Here is a 17890-nt window from a genome sequence, read left to right as displayed (position 1 = left end):
TGTTCTTGTAACCAAGATATGTTGATGTGGATAATTTTAAAACCATGCAAAACATCATTAGATTATAGAAAATACATATTCATGAATAAAACAAAACAAGAAAATAAAAAGGGATGGATGGAATCACGACACTTTGACAGATAAATATATGTGAGATTGTTAAAATAATTTTAAAACCGTGCAAAACATTATCGTTATCGGCCTCCCTCAATGCAAGTGATATTGGCTCAATATGACCATAAGATAAAACCCAAAGGTCACGGTCAGAGATATAGTTAATATGTTTCACAAATAAATATATGTGAGACCGTTTCACAACAAACCTAACGACCAATGCAAAGTTAAGGTTGTGACCAAAATTAAATGTAACTGAGAATAATTTGTAAGTTACAAAACAAACATTAATATTTGTAACGTCAATAATTAGAATTTAATTGGTAATGTGACAGGATCGATTAGGGGGTAATCGTTGAGCTACAATAGCTCGGTTCTTGAAATATTGAACACCGATGAATTAAATCGAGTTTGATGTTCAAACCAAGCGAAAAATACTCGAAATAATCCTTCGTAGAGACCGATTAAATATTTTGTAAATCATTTAAAATATATGCAAGTTGAATGAGTAAAAATATTTTGGTTGAAGCATTTTATCAAACAGTTGGTCAGCTGCTGGTTCGGTTCAGTTCAGCTGGTTCAGTTGGTCTGGTTCACTTCAACTGGTTCGGTTCAGTTTCAGCTGGTCTGGTTCAGTTCAACTAGTTCAGTTTCAGTTGGTCAGCAGCTGGTTCAGTTCAACTGGTCAGCAGCTGGTTCAGTTCAGTTGGTCTGGTTCAACTGGTCTTCAGCTGGTTCAGTTTCAGCTGGTGTGCTGAAATTAGCCTAGCTGATTTCAGTTTGTGCAGAACCAGTAGCTTTATCGTCATTTATCAGCATCTTAAGCTTCGATTCAGACAGTGACTTCTGAAGATGATTTGTAGATCTTCGTCTTATCTTTCCAACGCATACTGAATCGCTTCATTTCGATAACCGAGCTGAGAGATATGACCAAAATACCGCAGCTGCTCAAACCCAACTGATTGTTGTTTTCGTGCAATCAGTTCGGAGATTCATCGATCAGTTAGACCTTGATAACATCCGATTTTGCCCAACTGACGTGAAATACAACTTGTTCCAAATTGAGTTTTCTGATCAGTCCAATTGACGGATTGTCATTTGGATCATCCAGCTGAGATATATCTTCAAAACACCGAAACTCGCCAGAAATTCAGTTTGTGCATAATTCGGTTTCAGTTTGCTTCTTGTGTTAACAACTTCACACTTGAGTAAATATGTTAAAAACACAATAACAAGTTTTGTTAACATCAAAATCAAGATTGCAAATTTGAAAAGTTCCAACATAATGATATGTAGGTTACAAAACATAAAACTGAAATCAAAACTTATTTATTTCAAGTTTTAATTTTCAAGCTTAAAACTTCGACACCTCGTAGATGAATAATGGATAAATTGGGTAACAACTCCTAAAAAAGAATCGTTCCTCGAATTTGGATGTTTGGCAAAACAAAGAAAAAGAAACCACACCCCCTTTATTTCCAACTCGAAAACAATTTAACTTGATAAGGTTACCTTATCCTTGCATTGTTTAATTTAAGCATATGAAATGTTGAAGCAATGTTTGTCCAAGAAAATCTTTAGGAGTGACAAGTGAGGGACCATTTACGCATTAACAAATTGATGTGTACAAGAAGCCAACCGATTTCTTGCAATTTATGACTCTCATATAACTCTCCGGACCCCAACAACGTTGTTTGTACAATCATATTTAACATAAAAAAAATATTAATGTTAGGACAAAAAATTGGGTGAGACGATTTTATAGGTCGTATTTTGTGAGACAAATATCTTATTTGGGTCATCAATGAAAAAATATTACTTTTTATTATGAATATCGTATGGTTGACATAGTCACATAGATAAAGATTTGTGAGATCATCTCACAAGTGACATACTTTAATGCTAGAGTACTTATAGGGTCAATTAAGACATTGTTTTGCTGATATTCAACATCTTTGTATCATCTTGTTTTTTGCTCAAGTTATATCGTACTCGGAGTTTAAAAAAACAATTATATTATCCTTATATTTAATTTTATTATTTCATTCTTCATTATCTCATCTCACGAATCAAACAATGCCTAAATATACACGAGATCAGATTAAACTTGCCCAATATAATATGGATTTAGACTATTTTTATATTGTTAGGGACCTCACTAAAATTTATTTAACCACTTAAAAAAATAGTATTTAAAAATAAATGCCAATATTCAAAGAATTAATTGATCATAAAAATCAGATAACGGGGATTTGAACGAATTGTATATATTCTATTTTATTAAGAGTGACGACATGATAGTAACCACCTAAGGGACACCAACTTTTTCTTTTAAAATTACCCTTATATGATACTAATATTACACTTTTGTTTTTTATTTTTTTTAAAATTTCAACATACACTTTTATTTATTTATTTTATTTTAAAAATTTAAATATCAATTTAATCCCTCCATAATTTGTCAAATTTTATTTTAGCTCATATAATGATAAAAAAAAGTACATACATCACCTATGCAAAATAACTAATTAATTATTATCTTTGCCCACCCTGTGAGGCGGTTGTAATTCTCCCATGTAACATCTTAGGCGACATGCCTTGGACACGCGCCACCACCACACGTGAACATAGATCTTTTTGAACTCTTTGTTGTACTTTAATGCAGCAAACAGGTAGATTATAGTCGCTACCATTGCACGTGGGCCACGCGGCAGGTGCATGAAGGTCAGTTACATGCTTTTAGGAAACTGGTGAGAATTGCGTTTGTTGTTGCAAGATAGGAGCTTCACTTGTCCGTTTCTTGGAAATATTTCAGAAAATCGAATAAAAAAAAGAAAAAAAACTAATATTTGGCTGAAACATCAAAATCCCACCTCAAAAATGCAAAAAAGTTCCAATTTTTTCAAAAATTTGAGTGTAAAAATCTGATCTTGAATTCAAGGTAAACTATATATATTTATATTATATTTTTTATTATATACTATATTTGTAAAAAGATGTGATTCTTGAAATGAAAGGAAGACGAGAGAATCTTAAAACTTTAATAAATGTCAATCAGATACACGTATGCCTTTTACTTCCTCAGAACCAAGAATATCTTTATGAATATAATAATAATTAATTTTTTTTCATTATAAACATGTTTTGAAACTGTACTATCAATGGGTTAAATGGGAAAGAAATGATTGATTCTAGAGGCAGATTTGGAAGAAAAGTATATAGAACAAGGTGAGGAGACCTTTGTGTTGACAAATTCGGAGTCGTCATTATTTTGTAAAGCATTCTATTTTCTTTCATTTCTCGAATCTGTGCATAGAAAGAGAAGCAAAGATCTTACCTTGGATCCCTCTTCCATGTAATTGATCGAGAAAATGGCCCAACATATTTCTATCTCCTCTTTAATTGTGGGATTGCTTCTTCCTTCTTCTTTGAAGGTTCGCAGGTGACGGTATATGGAAAGATATCGGATTTGTTATTGGGTCTTGAATTATTGTCCTTACCGTGCACAGATTCTTACAGTTTGAACTGAATTTGTGGGATTGTCTTTGACAACATGGATGAGTAGAATTTGGGTTTGAGGTATTCCACTTTAAACCTCTCATGCGCACATTTCTTTCACCTTTGGGTAGCTTGAATCCCTTTTTTTTTTTGTTGATTTCGAGTCTTTGATTTTTGGGTTTTTATGATTCAAATTTTGGAGTGTTTGCGTTGATTCTACTTGTGGCTCTGTCTTGTTTATCTGTGATTTATGAAGTTTCTATCAGATCGATTTTTCAGGTAATTGTAGATTCTTGTCGCCTTCTGAGGTCAAATGCAGATTTTTGTGTAGCTTTCTTCGTTCATTTATGTCTTGTTGAATCCCACCTCAATCACTGTTGAAGAAGTTTGTAAAGGGTTTATAAGTGGATATAACTGATTTTTTCTAGTAATTAAGTTTGATTTGCGGTTCCAAATTTATCTGCCTAAATTTAAATGTTAATGATAGGGTCCATCATTATTTGTGTCATCGGTTCTGCTTCATGTTTTTATTCCAGAAATGAGAACTGAAATACAAGTAAATGGAATTTTGCGCGAGTACTGTTCCGCGACCGGCCGTGATGGTAATGCCAATACGGATACGAGATCCTTATATCACCAAGAGAAATGTGTGAAAAATGGCCATAATCACGACTTGTCCCGGATAACAGAAGATGGTATTGTTGGATATGGCAAGGAGGAAATAAGCAAGACAATTCTCAAGCATGAAACAATATTTAGAAATCAGGTATGATTTCACTGTTACTCAGAATATGTCACAAATGGCAAGTAATATGTGCTTTAGGCTTAATGAACCTGATTTTGTCAAATTTGCGTGTTCATAATTTGTCAGGTTCGAGAACTCCACCGGCTTTACAACAGGCAGAGAGAGCTGATGAACGAAATGAAAAGGGTAAAGTTAAACAAAGACGAACATAAGATACCCTTTATTTCCCTGATTCAAGACACACAAGATTTGACAAGCAGAAAAATTCCATTGTATAAGAGCATAAAGTTTGAGAAAAGAACGGGATCCCTCGAAGTTCCAGCTAATGTACTCGGAATTAATGTAGATAATCAGATGCAGAAAAGTTTTTACGAATTTCCTGTTGTGGAAACCACCAGTCGAAACGGGAACCATCAGGCATCGCGTGCTAATTCTGCTTTTACTGGTGCTTGGAGACCAGAATGTAAAGTTTATTCTTCAAGGCCACATTATCAAACTGACTTAAATTTAACCTGCTCAGTGGACATAAATCTTAGTAGTCCCTCGTGCCCTGCCAGGCCTGATGTTTCTGCAAATTCAGGTTCAACCTTTCACCTTGCATCAACAAATTTCTATGAAAATCCTCAGGCTGGAAAAAAAGGTGGAATTTGTTTCAGTATTATGAATTCGAGGAATGGAATATGCGGAAAAGAGCATTTGTCTGATCACTATACAGGTTAGCCAGTAATAAGACGTCCCTTGGCACATTTCATTGAGTTTCAACTTTCAAGATTCTATCACTTGACTTATTTCAGTGATGTTGTGTGGTATTATACTGTCGTTCTGATTTTAATATTTTGGCCTACGCAATCTTGTTGAATGATCCAGTTTATTTTTGTGATGTTTTCGGTGTTGCCATTTTACGTTCAAAACTTGAAAGGGGAAACACAACCTCGGCTTCTGTTATTCGACTTTCTTTACCTAGATTCATTTACTACTTTCATACCGTATGTATTTAGTTTCTTGGTTGAAAAAGGTGCTTGGATGTAAGACATAGGAAGTTGGGCTTAATGTTGAACAAAACTCATTTCTCTATCCATATATTTACAGAGGAAAAGAGATTTGAAAAGCATTCTTTTACTGGAAACTCTAGTTTTGGCAAGTCACAGGCATGTTCTAAGGGGACACAGGCTGAGCCAAGAAACGGATTTTCGGATAATCATTTGAGTACATGTAAATCAGCATCTCGAAGGAAGCAGACGCTTTTTGGCGTCGAAATTTCTGAAGAAATTGATGATTCATTGGGTACAGTATCTCACACATCAAGTATAATAATTAAGAATGATTTGGTCAACTGTGAAAGTGTTGGATACGGAGCTCCAGGAAAATGTTTCAAGAACGTGGATGAAACAAATGCAAAGCCTGTAGAAAATTCGAAAAGTGATTCAGAAAACTCCCACAAGTTTCAAATGGCGATTCCTCAACAAAGTTTCGTGTTTACAGGTTGTCAAAGCAACCAGGAAAATCTGAAGGAACGGTTGCCATGGTTTCTAAAAACTCCACAACAAAGGGGCGAACACAAAAAAAAAGGGGCGAATAATTCTTACTTCATGAATCTGGACTCCTTGCAGAATTATTCAAACGATTTTTTCAAGAAAACCGAAAGAACTGGTGGTTCCTGGCCAACTTTGAAAGCGAAACAGGAAACCTCAGAATCAATGGTTGCAGAAATTGCCGATAATGGGATTCCTAGAACGATTCTTAGTTTTCCAATCTGTAATGCACTCCACACGGTCAAGAATCCAAATTCTGGAGGCAATATATCCAAGATTAACTGTTCTGGCATAGATAGTGGTGGTGGTCGAAAAGAGCAGCTCGAAATCAAGGATTTTGTTTTGCAGAAAGGATTTAACAACTACATTTCTGGTTTGAGGCATCACATTGACTTGAACTTATCTTTTGAAGAGGAGGATGCTCCACCAGCTCCATCTATCCCCACAACTATAGTAAAAATTGCAACCACTGAGATAGACTTGCAGGCTCCAGCATTGATTGAATCAGAAGCAGAGGTGTCATTTACAGAAGCCGACTTGATAGAAGTGGAAGTGCCACCTAGAAAATCTGAACATTCTGATGAAGACTGTGACAGGCTAGCAGCTCAGACCATAATTTCCTTCTCGATGTCTGGCAAAAGGAATTCAAATGAAGAAGTTGCACGGGAGCCTCTGGAGGCCACATCTAGCGATTGTCTCAAATGGTTTGCAGAAAAGATCTTGTCAAATTGCGATGATGCAATGAGAACAGTTTCTTTGGTTCAGAACGGTGTGGTTGATGCAGCCGAGTTGATTCCTTATGGTATGGACTGCTTCGAATTCATGACTTTAAAGTTGGAAGACACAAAGGAGGAACACTATAGCTATAAGCCCATGGAATTGAATAATCCAAGCGATGAAGAAGCTAAAAGATCTCGAAAAGGGATGCCAGGTCGAGGGAAACAACTAAAAGACTTCCAAAAGGACATTCTTCCTGGTCTGGTCACGTTGTCGAGGCAAGAAGTGACCGAGGATCTGAAAACGTTTGAAGGGCTACTATTCAAAGTTGAAGGTAGAAACTCCCTAAGAAGTGGCAGGGGAAGGAAGCGTTTTCGAGTCTTACCTACATCTCCAGTTTCAAAATCAGTTTACTCAACCATAACACAACAGTCCACTTGTCAAAAACTAGGACTTGAAGGTAGAAACATACTCGGATGGGGAAAAAGGACGAGGCGTTTGCCGAGGCAGAGATGTCCTAATGCTCATCTTTCATCGCCTTTAAAATGCTGAATAGGCGGGGAAAATTATTCGGAACGATTACTGTAAATAGTCAATAATTTCTAGTTTCTATGTCTTTCTTTGGTGCTTTTCATAAGCAAATACAATTAGTAGACAAACTAGCCATTCAAATCAAAACACAACTACAGCGTGATCATTTTCATTTCATTTATGCGAGAGCTGGTATCCAAAATTTCATTTTCATGAAGCTTTTTCGCTGTTATGAATTTTAGAGTTCTCAAATTTAGCCAGATTCTTCAATAGTTAAAATGACAACATAGAATACGTCCAAATTTGCAAATTTGGAAAACATAAGATGACACATGCAATCAAATAAAAACTCTTGAATTAACCGATAAACGCAGCAAAAATTCAAGAAAAAGGATAAAGTAATGCAAATGGTTGTGAAACGTAAATAATTGGAAGAAGATAAATCATAAAAAAAAGATTGTGGATGGAACAAAATTTGGTTTTACAATCAAGCAACCAGAAGAAAACATAAAAAAAAACAAAAAACAAAAATAAACAAACTACAAAAGAAAAGGTCCTACCGGGAGTCGAACACAGGACGCTAGACTCAAAGTCCAGAGTGCTAACCACCACACCCTGTGCTCATTTAAAATTCATGTTTTATATACAGTAAATATTTGGTGCATACATTTAGTTAAAACAACATCATAATTATAAAATTCGACTAGAGTCTTCCTGCAATTTGTGAACTTGGGACCAAAATACTCTTACTGCTGTTTGTGTCCAAGATATTTTCATAGGCATTGAGCAACAAGCTATTTTTTAAAATTATAAATAAATTTGCATTGCTACGTCGAATGGGCTACCTGCCTGCGTGCCTTTGGGCGGACTTTCCAAAGCAGATTGACATGCAAGATCGAATCTTTAACTGAGCCTATCAGCTTCTTCACGCATTTCTAACCCCCAACGACTTCTAGATGAATTCACCTCCATCATTCCACTGAAATCTCTGCAGAAAAATATGGCGGAAAATAATCCCAAGATCTTCGATGTCATAATCCTCGGCGCCTCTGGATTCACCGGGAAGTACGTAGTCCGAGAAGCGCTCAAATTTCTCAATGTTCCCAACTCACCCCTCAAGTCCCTCGCTTTGGCCGGGCGCAGCCCGTCAAGGCTATCCGAAGCCCTCAATTGGGCAGCCTCGCCGCATCTCCCACCGAAGATCCCTCTTCTCACCGCAGATACTTCCGACCCGAGTTCCCTCACAAGGCTAGCGGCCCAGGCGAAGATCGTTTTGAATTGCGTTGGTCCCGTTTCGGCTTTACGGGCATCCCGTTGTTGAGGCCTGTGTGGAGTCGGGCTGCGATTACTTGGACATCTCCGGGGAGCCCGATTTTATGGAGAGGATGGAGGCTTTGTACCACGAGAAGGCGGTGGAGAAGGGGTCTTTGGTTATCTCTGCTTGCGGGTTTGATTCCATTCCAGCGGAGATTGGGCTGATGTTTCACTCGAAACAGTGGGCCGAGCCCTCGTGCCCGAACTCCGTCGATGCGTACTTGAGCTTGGAGTCGGACAAGGAGATTGTTGGGAATTTCGGGACGTACGAATCTGCTGTTCTTGGAGTGGCTAATGCTGATACGTTGATGGAGTTGAGAAGGTCAAGGCCAAAAAGAGCCCGGCCCGCGGTATGCTCTCTCTTTCTTGTTATAGAATCCAGTATCTTGTTTGCTTGCTCATTTGCTCTTAATTTACTCTCATTAGCTTACTTGCGTTTGGCCAGAGTAATGAAGTTAAGAATTGAAGGTAGTGTTTGTATAAATACTAATCAAGAAAATTGCAATAGTTTACATTTTAAGAATCGTAACTAGCATTTATGTAAAAATTGATCAAGAAAGGGAATTTTTCATTTGAGTGGCATAGCTCTCAATGGCTTGATTAAACCTCCTGGTTGCGATATCTAAAACTGTTGAAGAAGATTAACTGTTGATAGACGTAGAGCATCTTTATGAGTCCTGGTCTTATTAGTGACTCAATCTTTCCGATTGCATTTGTCACCCAAGTCCCTTAGCTTAATCCGGTACAAGGCTACACATGACGATTGTAAATATTAGAATGAATAAATGTATTTTCCTTAGCCATTGAAGAAAATTAGAATCGCGAAACTCCTCTAGCTCTCTGATACCATACTAGAAGCAAAATGATCCCATATTGAATGAAGAAACCATATCTATTGAATACGAGAGAGAACGGTTTACAACTCTAAAAATGATCTGATTGCAAAAATGTGCGTGGAAATAAGCCTATATAGTGTTCTATGTACACGTGTGATATGGACACATCATCTACATGTTCACACAGGAAAATACATTTATTCATTTTCTAATTGTAAACTTTGGTTGTTGTTTTCTTTCAAGTCTTGATTCTATATCCTTAGAGCTTCAACTCCATGGGGCGTATCCGGGATTACTCTATTTCCTTGCCAACAAATATGTGTTATTTTTTCAAAGATTTAGTGAAACTGATGATTTATGATGTCCATTTGATGATACTATTAGTTATCGAGCCCCATCGATTTTTTTTTCTGTGAACTGTATCATAAACTCGAGCCCGGAAATTGTGGGATTGACAGGGGATGGTAGGAAAAATTTCATGTTTCTTTAAGAAAATATAAAGCTTCATGGTCCTAAACCATTTGTTGTTTGCTATTACGCACTCTTTCAAGGATGGCTGCTTCTAGACAAACTTCCTGGCTGTCTCTGCACCCCTACCTCCTTTATTGTTGAGCGATCATTTAGGGGCTTTAGCTGGTGATCCGGGCTGTTTCGCTCTCGACGATGAAGCTTATCCCCCATCGTCTCACTGGCCGACCTTGACCCTTGTTATTTTGAGGTCATATCTAGCATTCAGAGTTTGCCTCGATTTGGTACCGCTCTCGCGGGCCCGCACCAAAACAGTGTTTTACCCCTAGATATCAAGTCAATTGGTACGCCTCAACGCATTTCGGAGAGAACCAGCTAGCTCTGGTTTCGAGTGACATTTCACCCCTAACCACAACTCATCCGCTGATTCTTCAACATCAGTCGGTTCGGACCTCCACTTAGTTTCACTCAAGCTTCATCCTGGTCATGGATAGATCACCCAGGTATCTCGCCATTGGTTGAAACCAAAAACGAAATGATTGTCCTCAAGTGAAATCTTCATTTGGTCTCTTATACCAATTTGGACAGATGCTGTGGTACAGTTCGATCAAGGCTTTGGACTTTACCTCGTGTTGTTTGCAGCGCGATGCCGTCATCTTAGGTAGGAACATTGTTCAGGTTATATTAACCAAGCATCTAAGTTGTTGAAAAATATTGATGTGTGATAATCAAACTGTATTAGCATTTGAGGCGTGGAATAATCCTCGTGTCTTCTTTCTTCATATCATATTTCTCATGTCATAATTTTGATGTCACCTTCAGTGGACTTATACAATCAGTATGCTTTCAGAAAAATTGCTCATCAAGTTTGCATGTATGATTCAGATTCTAGGACCTGGACCTGCAAAAGGTTCTATCATCAAGCATCAGAAGCACCTTGGGCTCTGGGCCTTAAAGCTACCATCAGCAGATTCTGTCGTGGTTCGAAGAACCCTAAGCACCCTGACTGAAAATCCCCATGGTTTACCTGGTGTGAATGAGACTCCAGAGCACCACAAAAAGAGGGAGGCCTTCTGGTCATCAGTGAAGCCAGCCCATTTTGGAGTAAAACTAGGAACAAAATCACTCCTTGGTTTGTTTCCTGTCATCATGCTTGGGATATTCATCGGGCTGTTGAGCAAAACTTCACAAGGAAGATGGCTTCTCTTAAAATTCCCTGCGTTTTTCAGCTGCGGGTGGTTCAAGAAGAAAGGGCCTTCTGAGGATCAAGTGGCGAGTGCTACCTTCAAGATGTGGTTCGTTGGACACGGGTACAGTGACAGCAGTCTGGCATCACAAGGGAGCAAGAAAGTGGATACTGAGGTAATAACAAGAGTAATGGGACCTGAAATCGGCTATCTAACGACTCCGATTATCCTAGTTCAGTGTGCTCTTATTCTACTCAACGACCGAGAAAATCTACCTAAGGGAGGAGTCTTCACTCCAGGCATCGTATTTGGCCCGACCGATCTCCAAGAACGGCTCCAAGAGAATGGAATATCTTTCGATTTCATTTCGAAGAAAGCTCTTTCGGCCTAAGTTGTGTTATTTGTCACTGCGTTTGAACCTCGAACACTAACCTAATAACGAACAAGAATGCTTTGTCTGGGCATTTCTTTGAATGAAATTTCTTGGCCACACTTGAATTATAATTAATCTTTCGTGCTCTTTGGTTTATTTAGTGCATTTTTACTCCGATTCGATAAAATATTTAATGTAAACGAATGAAAAAAATGACACTTGAAATTGAGGCATTTCCCGATCAGTTACTCTATTATATGTTAATATCATGATATTTAGAATGATAGAATTCTGTTATTTATATTCTCTTTAATATTGTATATGTCTGACTGTATAAACTATTATATATATAAGCTTAATAATTACTACAATGCTTTTAAAAATTGTTTTCCGAGTGGTAGTGTTATTTATATCGCTAACAAATTTTATGAGATCGTCGAACGGTTCAATTTTATGAAAGATATCCAATTATGAAAAAATATTATGTTTATGTCAAATTTATTATTTTTAATGGTTAATATAGATCAAGTCGCTCATATATATATATATATATATATGAGTTGAATTGTGAATTTACATTTATGTCCTTATTTTCATTAAATAATAATCATTAATACATGTTTCTTTGGTTATTTTATTTTCATTTATCAATTAATGAAATCTAAACTAAATTGAAGAAAAACAAAATTTCGCATCAATTTTTTGTGATAAAATTTGCAATCTATTTTTTTTAAAAAAAAAACTTAAATATATAAGGAATTTCAAAATGATAAAAATAATAAATATATGTTTTTGTTTGTTTTTCATAGCTATTAATGACTTTTAAAATAAATTGAAGAAAAATGAAATTTAGCTACATTTTTTAGAATGAAAAATTTAGCTACTATTTTTTAGAGTGATTTAAATTTATCTTTCTTCTATTTTTTGGAACGGATATTTGCACTCTATTTTTAAATAATAGTAATAATCAATTTTTTTTTAAAAAAACTTATATCTTTAAAGAAATTCAAAATAATAATAATAATAAATATATATTTTTGGTATGTTTTTTCTAGCTACTATTATTATTATTATTACGACTATAATATATGACTTTAAATTATGAATTTACATTTATGTTCTTATGTTCATGAAATAATATATTCATTAATACATGTCACTTTATTTGTTTTTCATCTATTAATTAATAAAATCTAAATTATTAAATTGAAGAAAAATAAATCTAGCTTCCATTTTTTGTGATGAAATTTTCACTCTATTTTTTAAAAAAATTATATCTTTAATAAAATTTTCAAAGATAACAATAATAAATATATGTTTTTTGTTTGTTTTTTCTAGTCATTAATGATTTCTAAAATAAACTGAAAAAAAATGAATTTTAACTATCTTTTTCAGGAATGAAAAATTTAGCTACCATTTTTTACAATGAAATTTAAATTTACCTTTCATTTTTTGGAATGAAATTTGCCATCAAAATTTATATATATATATATATATATATATATATATATATCTTTAATAAAATTTAAAATAATAGTAATAATAAATACATTTTTTGGTTTGTTCTCACATCTATTAGTGAATTCCTGAATTAAATTGAAGAAATTCAGTTACCACGTGTTAGAATGAAATTTACATTCTATATTTTTTTTTAAAAAAACAATATCATTAATGAAATTTAAAGTAAATAGAAGAATAATGAAATTTAGTTCCGTTTTTTTTTAAAAATGAACTATATTCTTATTTTAAAAATATTTATTTTTGTTTTATTTATCTCTATTTTTTTTTTTTATTTGTGAACTCTATCTTTATTTTTTAGAATGTAGTTTTGTTTGATTTAAATTTTTTCATTATTTAATAAATTTTAAAATAAATCGAATAAAGATGAAGTTTACACTATTTTTCAAAATTTTATAGTACTCCAATTTTTGAGTAGGTCTTCTGTGAGACGGTTTCATTTATATTTATCCTAATACAGGTCGACCCAATCATTTTCAGGGTGAAAAACAATATTTTTTTCATGATTCAGGTCGGATTGGAGATATGTTTCTCAAAATTGACTCACGAAACACCTTCATATGAGTTTCTGTGACAATTTTATTTTTAACTTGAGTAAATTAACATCCATGAATAACGTAAATTGTGTGAATTTACATGTATGTCCTTATTTTCGTTAAATAGTATTAATAAATACATGTTTTTTTTTTTTGTTTTTCAGGTACCGATGAATTTTTCAATAAATTAAAGAAAACTGAATTTTATTTTGGAATAAGATTTACAGTTAATTTTTTCTAAAAAATATCTTTAATAAAATTTAAAATAAGCGACACAATTTCAGCAGTACGCACAAGAACTTCTTAAGACTTTATCCATCTCAGTACATGTAATACCCGAAAATTAATCACTGTAACTAACGATGATTTATTTACAATTTTATGTGATTATGAAAGGATTAACCGAGACTCGATTTAAGATAACGCGTAAAAAGATGTATGTACGAGGATGAGCTCTCGCGCATATGCGCGACCAGCCGGGCGCATATGCGCGAAATGTCCAGAGGACCTCGCGCATATGCGCGACCTGAACCCGCGCATGTGCGCGAGGGTGGCAGAGAGTTGGGCAGAAATTTGAGTACCTCGCGCATATGAACCGAATGAGGGCGCGCATATGCGCGAGGCACTGTGCAGATCACGCGCCGAGACATATGGTCTCGCGCATATGCGCCGGTAGATGTCGCGCATATGCGCGAGACGTGTTGCATGTAGGATCGGCCATTTGCTTTACATGCGTGAATGCAATATATATATATGTAACAAAGCTTCGTTCCTCCTTCATTATTTCCGAGAAAAGAGTCAAGAAAAGTCTCTGTGAAGTTATAGAAAATCCTTACGCCTTTTGTGCAAAATCCGTCCGTCTGATTTTGAATCCGACTTCGGCACCGAGTTCCTAGCAACGTAGGCTACAACTGGACGTAAGTTTTACTACGTTTTGACATGTTTTGAAATTATGATGTTGTTGGAATTGAATACACGTCATATATGATGTTCTTGACATGTTAAACGTCATAGAATCGAAGTCAGATTGAGAAACGGACTGATTATGGAATTGTTATGAATTTTTTTAGGGTATATTGATTTATACCGGACAGATTTGAATTGGAACTAGATTATAGATTATATTGGATATTGGTTATGGATTGTAACTGTTATCTGGTGATGTTGTATTGACGGGAATATTGAGATTGTACCGTTATACCGTTGATTTTGAATTAAATCCAGATTAACCAGATTCAGTATTGAATTGAGAATGGAATATTGATATTAGTATTCCCGGTATGTCATTTCAGATTTACAAAGACAGTCTTGAGTTCAGAACTGAGATTGCTTCAGACAGTGACTACAAACGAAATGTATAAGTCAATGTGGTATTGGGAGATCGACTTGAGTCGGTTTAGACTTGAGTTTCCCTAAATCACATACTTTACTTTATTGCATTGATATTTGCATTGATTTGATTGAGGTACTTGTTCTCTTGATTTATAGATAGCGGGTATTAGACGAGTAATCTTGTGACAGAAGTGCCTGATAGTGGCGGGATCGCCACGGGCACATTGCACGATGCCACAAGATAGGGTATTGGCGATAGTGCCAAAGTCTGTCACCGGATGATTGGCTATCGATGTGGATAGAAATGTGGCTTCTTCTATTACTGGTGATCGGTACTGTATCGATGTGGATAGAATCGTAACTCTTCTATTACTGATGATCGATATCATATCGATGTGGATAGAATCGGAGTTTCTTCTATTACTGGTGATTGATACTATATTGATGTGGATAGAATCAGAGCTTCTTCTATTACTGGTGATCGATACCCTATCGACGTGGATAGAACTGGAGTCTTTTCTATTACTGTTGGTCGATATGGGAATGCCAACTTCTGGAAACCGGGATCCCTAGACTAGGATTGAGTCTAGTCTGAATTGTAGAGTTACGAGTATTGTCGATAGTCCGATATTGATTATGTTTCAGATTTTGATACATATTGCTGTTATCTATTACATGCTTTATATTTGTTTATATGATTGCATGTTTCGTTGATTTATACTGGGATTATATTCTCACCGGAATTATCCGGCTGTTGTCTTGTTTGTATGTATACATGACAACAGGTGGGACAGGATCAGGGTCCAGGAGATGAGGAGAGATCGTGATAGAGTGGAGACTTTGGACTTTGATGTATATAGGGTTTTGACACTTGATAATTAGATGTTGAACCTTAGTTTTTACTGATTTGTAGACGGTACAGGACTTGTACTTTATTTTATACTGAGTTGTATATTAGTTTGATTTCACTACATTCCGCATTAAAAAGAAAAAAAAATTTATGACCCTAATTACTTGATTAGTAAATTGATCCTGATGACGATTAAGAACTGATTAGCGTCCGGGTCCCCACAGTACAACTCTCACTTGTGCATGCTTAACCCAACAAAACTAAATAACAATGAAAGGTTAATATTTTAGTTTAAACATTTCTTGATCTTCAGGTCAAATGTTATATTTTTTACTCAAGACGAGACTTTTATTTCTTATAATTGTGATGTACCGTGCAAAGCCACATACAAAGCTAATTGCGAACATAATGAGAATTGCACTGACGTGAGTGTCAAGGGGCCAAACCGTAAAACTATATTCATGACAAACCCAAATAATTATTTGGTGCCATGAGAGAACACTTCAAAATAATTGAATTGAGCTTAAATTGATTTTATGTGTAATAATTACTTTTATATACATCAAAGTGATAGAAAATGAGGAATAAGAATGAATTCAAATCTTTTTTATGCGAAACAAATTATTCTTACATCTATAATTACTTAAAATGATTTATAAGATTTTACTATATTTTTTAAATATTTTTTTTGCTCGAAAAATAATTTTTTTTAAAAAAATATTACAATTATCTTCATTTTTATGCGCTGTCAAATTTCTTTCGATGAATACTTGTAGAACTTATAGTTAATTTTTCAATGACGTGATTTATATATAGATTTTTATAATTTCAAAATATATCATGAGAAATTCAGAAATTACGGTTGTTGTATGTTCCACACGTGCAACGCACGTACAGGTCTTCTAGTATCTATTACTATTATAAATATATGAGTTTGAATTGTGAGCTTACCTTTTTACCCTTTTATTTATTTTATAATTTGTCATGTTCATTTGGTTCTTTAAATAATTTTCTATGTTAGTTTAATATGTTAATTAATAGTGTACTTAACTTTCATTTGTGATTTTCTTTTTTACCCTTTCATTTGTTTTATATTTTGTCATGTTCATGGGGTTTTTAAGTCATTTTTCATGTTAATTTAATATGATAATTAATAGTTTACTTAACTTAATCAAATTAATTATTATTTTGATTTTACTTATAAATTTATCTTAATGTTATATATTTAAAAAAATTACTAATATTACTAACATCTATTTTATTTTATTATTATAAATATGTGACTTTTATTTGTAAATTTACTATTTTACCGTTTTGTTTATTGTCATTTTTCATATTAGTTTAATTTGATAATTAATAGTGTACTTAACTCAATCAAATTAATTATTATTTTGACTTTACTTTGTAAACTTACTATTTTAACTTTTTTTGTTTTATAATTTGTACAATATTCATGATGTTCTTTAAGTAATTTTCTACGTTAGTTTAATAGGATTATTAATAGAGCACTTAACTCAGTCAAGCTATTTATTATTTTAATTTTACTTTTATTTTTAATTTAAATTTTACTTTTAAATTTAAATTTAATTACTTTAGTTTATACAATGACATCAAATTAATAGAAAATCACTCTCATAATGTTATACATTAAAAAAATTATTAATATTACGAACATTAAAGTAATAATAGGAAGACGAATGGAGATGAGTGACATTGAAAAAAATTAAATAATTAAAAAATATTAAGGTCATATAAATATCTTCTTCTCATTTACAATAGAGATATTTTAAGACTACTTACGTATCAACAAATATATGTGATTGAGAGAATATATTTGTATGTAGGTGATTTCAATATAAACATTTAAGCTATTTAGTAAATTTTCGATATATGATGTTAAATAAATATTATTATCTATTAAATATATGATTTTTATTTGCAACCTTACCATTTTACCATTTTTTGTTTTACAATTTGTCATATTCATGATGTTATTTAAGCCATTTTTATGTTTGTTTAATGAGATCATTAATAGTGTACTTAACTCAATCAAACTAATTATTATTTTAATTTACTTTTATATTTAATTTTAATTACTAAATTTATACATTTCCGTCAAATTCATGTAAAATATCTACCATATTGATGATAGGTAATAATTGGCAGATGAAGAGAGATGAGTCATATTGAATAAAAATAAATTATTAATAAATATTAAGGTTATATAAAACTTGTTTATCCCATTTAGAATAAAGATATTTTCAAACTCTTTATGTGTCAATAGAGATACATGATTGAGAGAAATGTTTGTATGTAAGTTATTCCAAACATTTTTTTTA

General features: G+C 33.9%; 2 protein-coding genes across 8 annotated transcripts; both read left to right on the top strand.

Annotated features, from left to right (window-relative positions):
• Window positions 1-3206: 3206 nt before the first annotated feature.
• On the top strand, window positions 3207-7339 carry LOC142549776 (uncharacterized). Of its 7 annotated transcripts, XM_075658902.1 has the most exons (5): window positions 3219-3342; window positions 3549-3739; window positions 4149-4378; window positions 4484-5072; window positions 5447-7339. In XM_075658902.1, exons 2-5 carry the CDS (start codon window positions 3715-3717, stop codon window positions 7156-7158), a joined length of 2556 nt encoding a protein of 851 aa, XP_075515017.1. In that variant the 5' UTR covers window positions 3219-3342; window positions 3549-3714; the 3' UTR covers window positions 7159-7339. The 7 variants fall into 7 exon arrangements, with proteins under 7 accessions (XP_075515022.1, XP_075515017.1, XP_075515021.1 ...); XM_075658907.1 differs by lacking the exon at window positions 3549-3739 and having other exon boundaries at window positions 3207-3342; XM_075658906.1 differs by lacking the exon at window positions 3219-3342 and having other exon boundaries at window positions 3349-3556.
• A 559-nt stretch (window positions 7340-7898) lies between these two features.
• On the top strand, window positions 7899-11471 carry LOC142549775 (putative mitochondrial saccharopine dehydrogenase-like oxidoreductase At5g39410). The gene is given in 3 exon segments (XM_075658900.1): window positions 7899-8425; window positions 8427-8801; window positions 10641-11471. Coding segments are annotated over 3 exon segments (1356 nt in total). The 5' UTR covers window positions 7899-8137; the 3' UTR covers window positions 11334-11471.
• Window positions 11472-17890: the final 6419 nt, after the last annotated feature.

The sequence above is a fragment of the Primulina tabacum genome, chromosome 6 (assembly GCF_025594145.1).
Source record: "Primulina tabacum isolate GXHZ01 chromosome 6, ASM2559414v2, whole genome shotgun sequence".
Taxonomy (NCBI): domain Eukaryota; kingdom Viridiplantae; phylum Streptophyta; class Magnoliopsida; order Lamiales; family Gesneriaceae; genus Primulina; species Primulina tabacum.
This window is presented reverse-complemented; position numbering and strand designations above follow the sequence as displayed.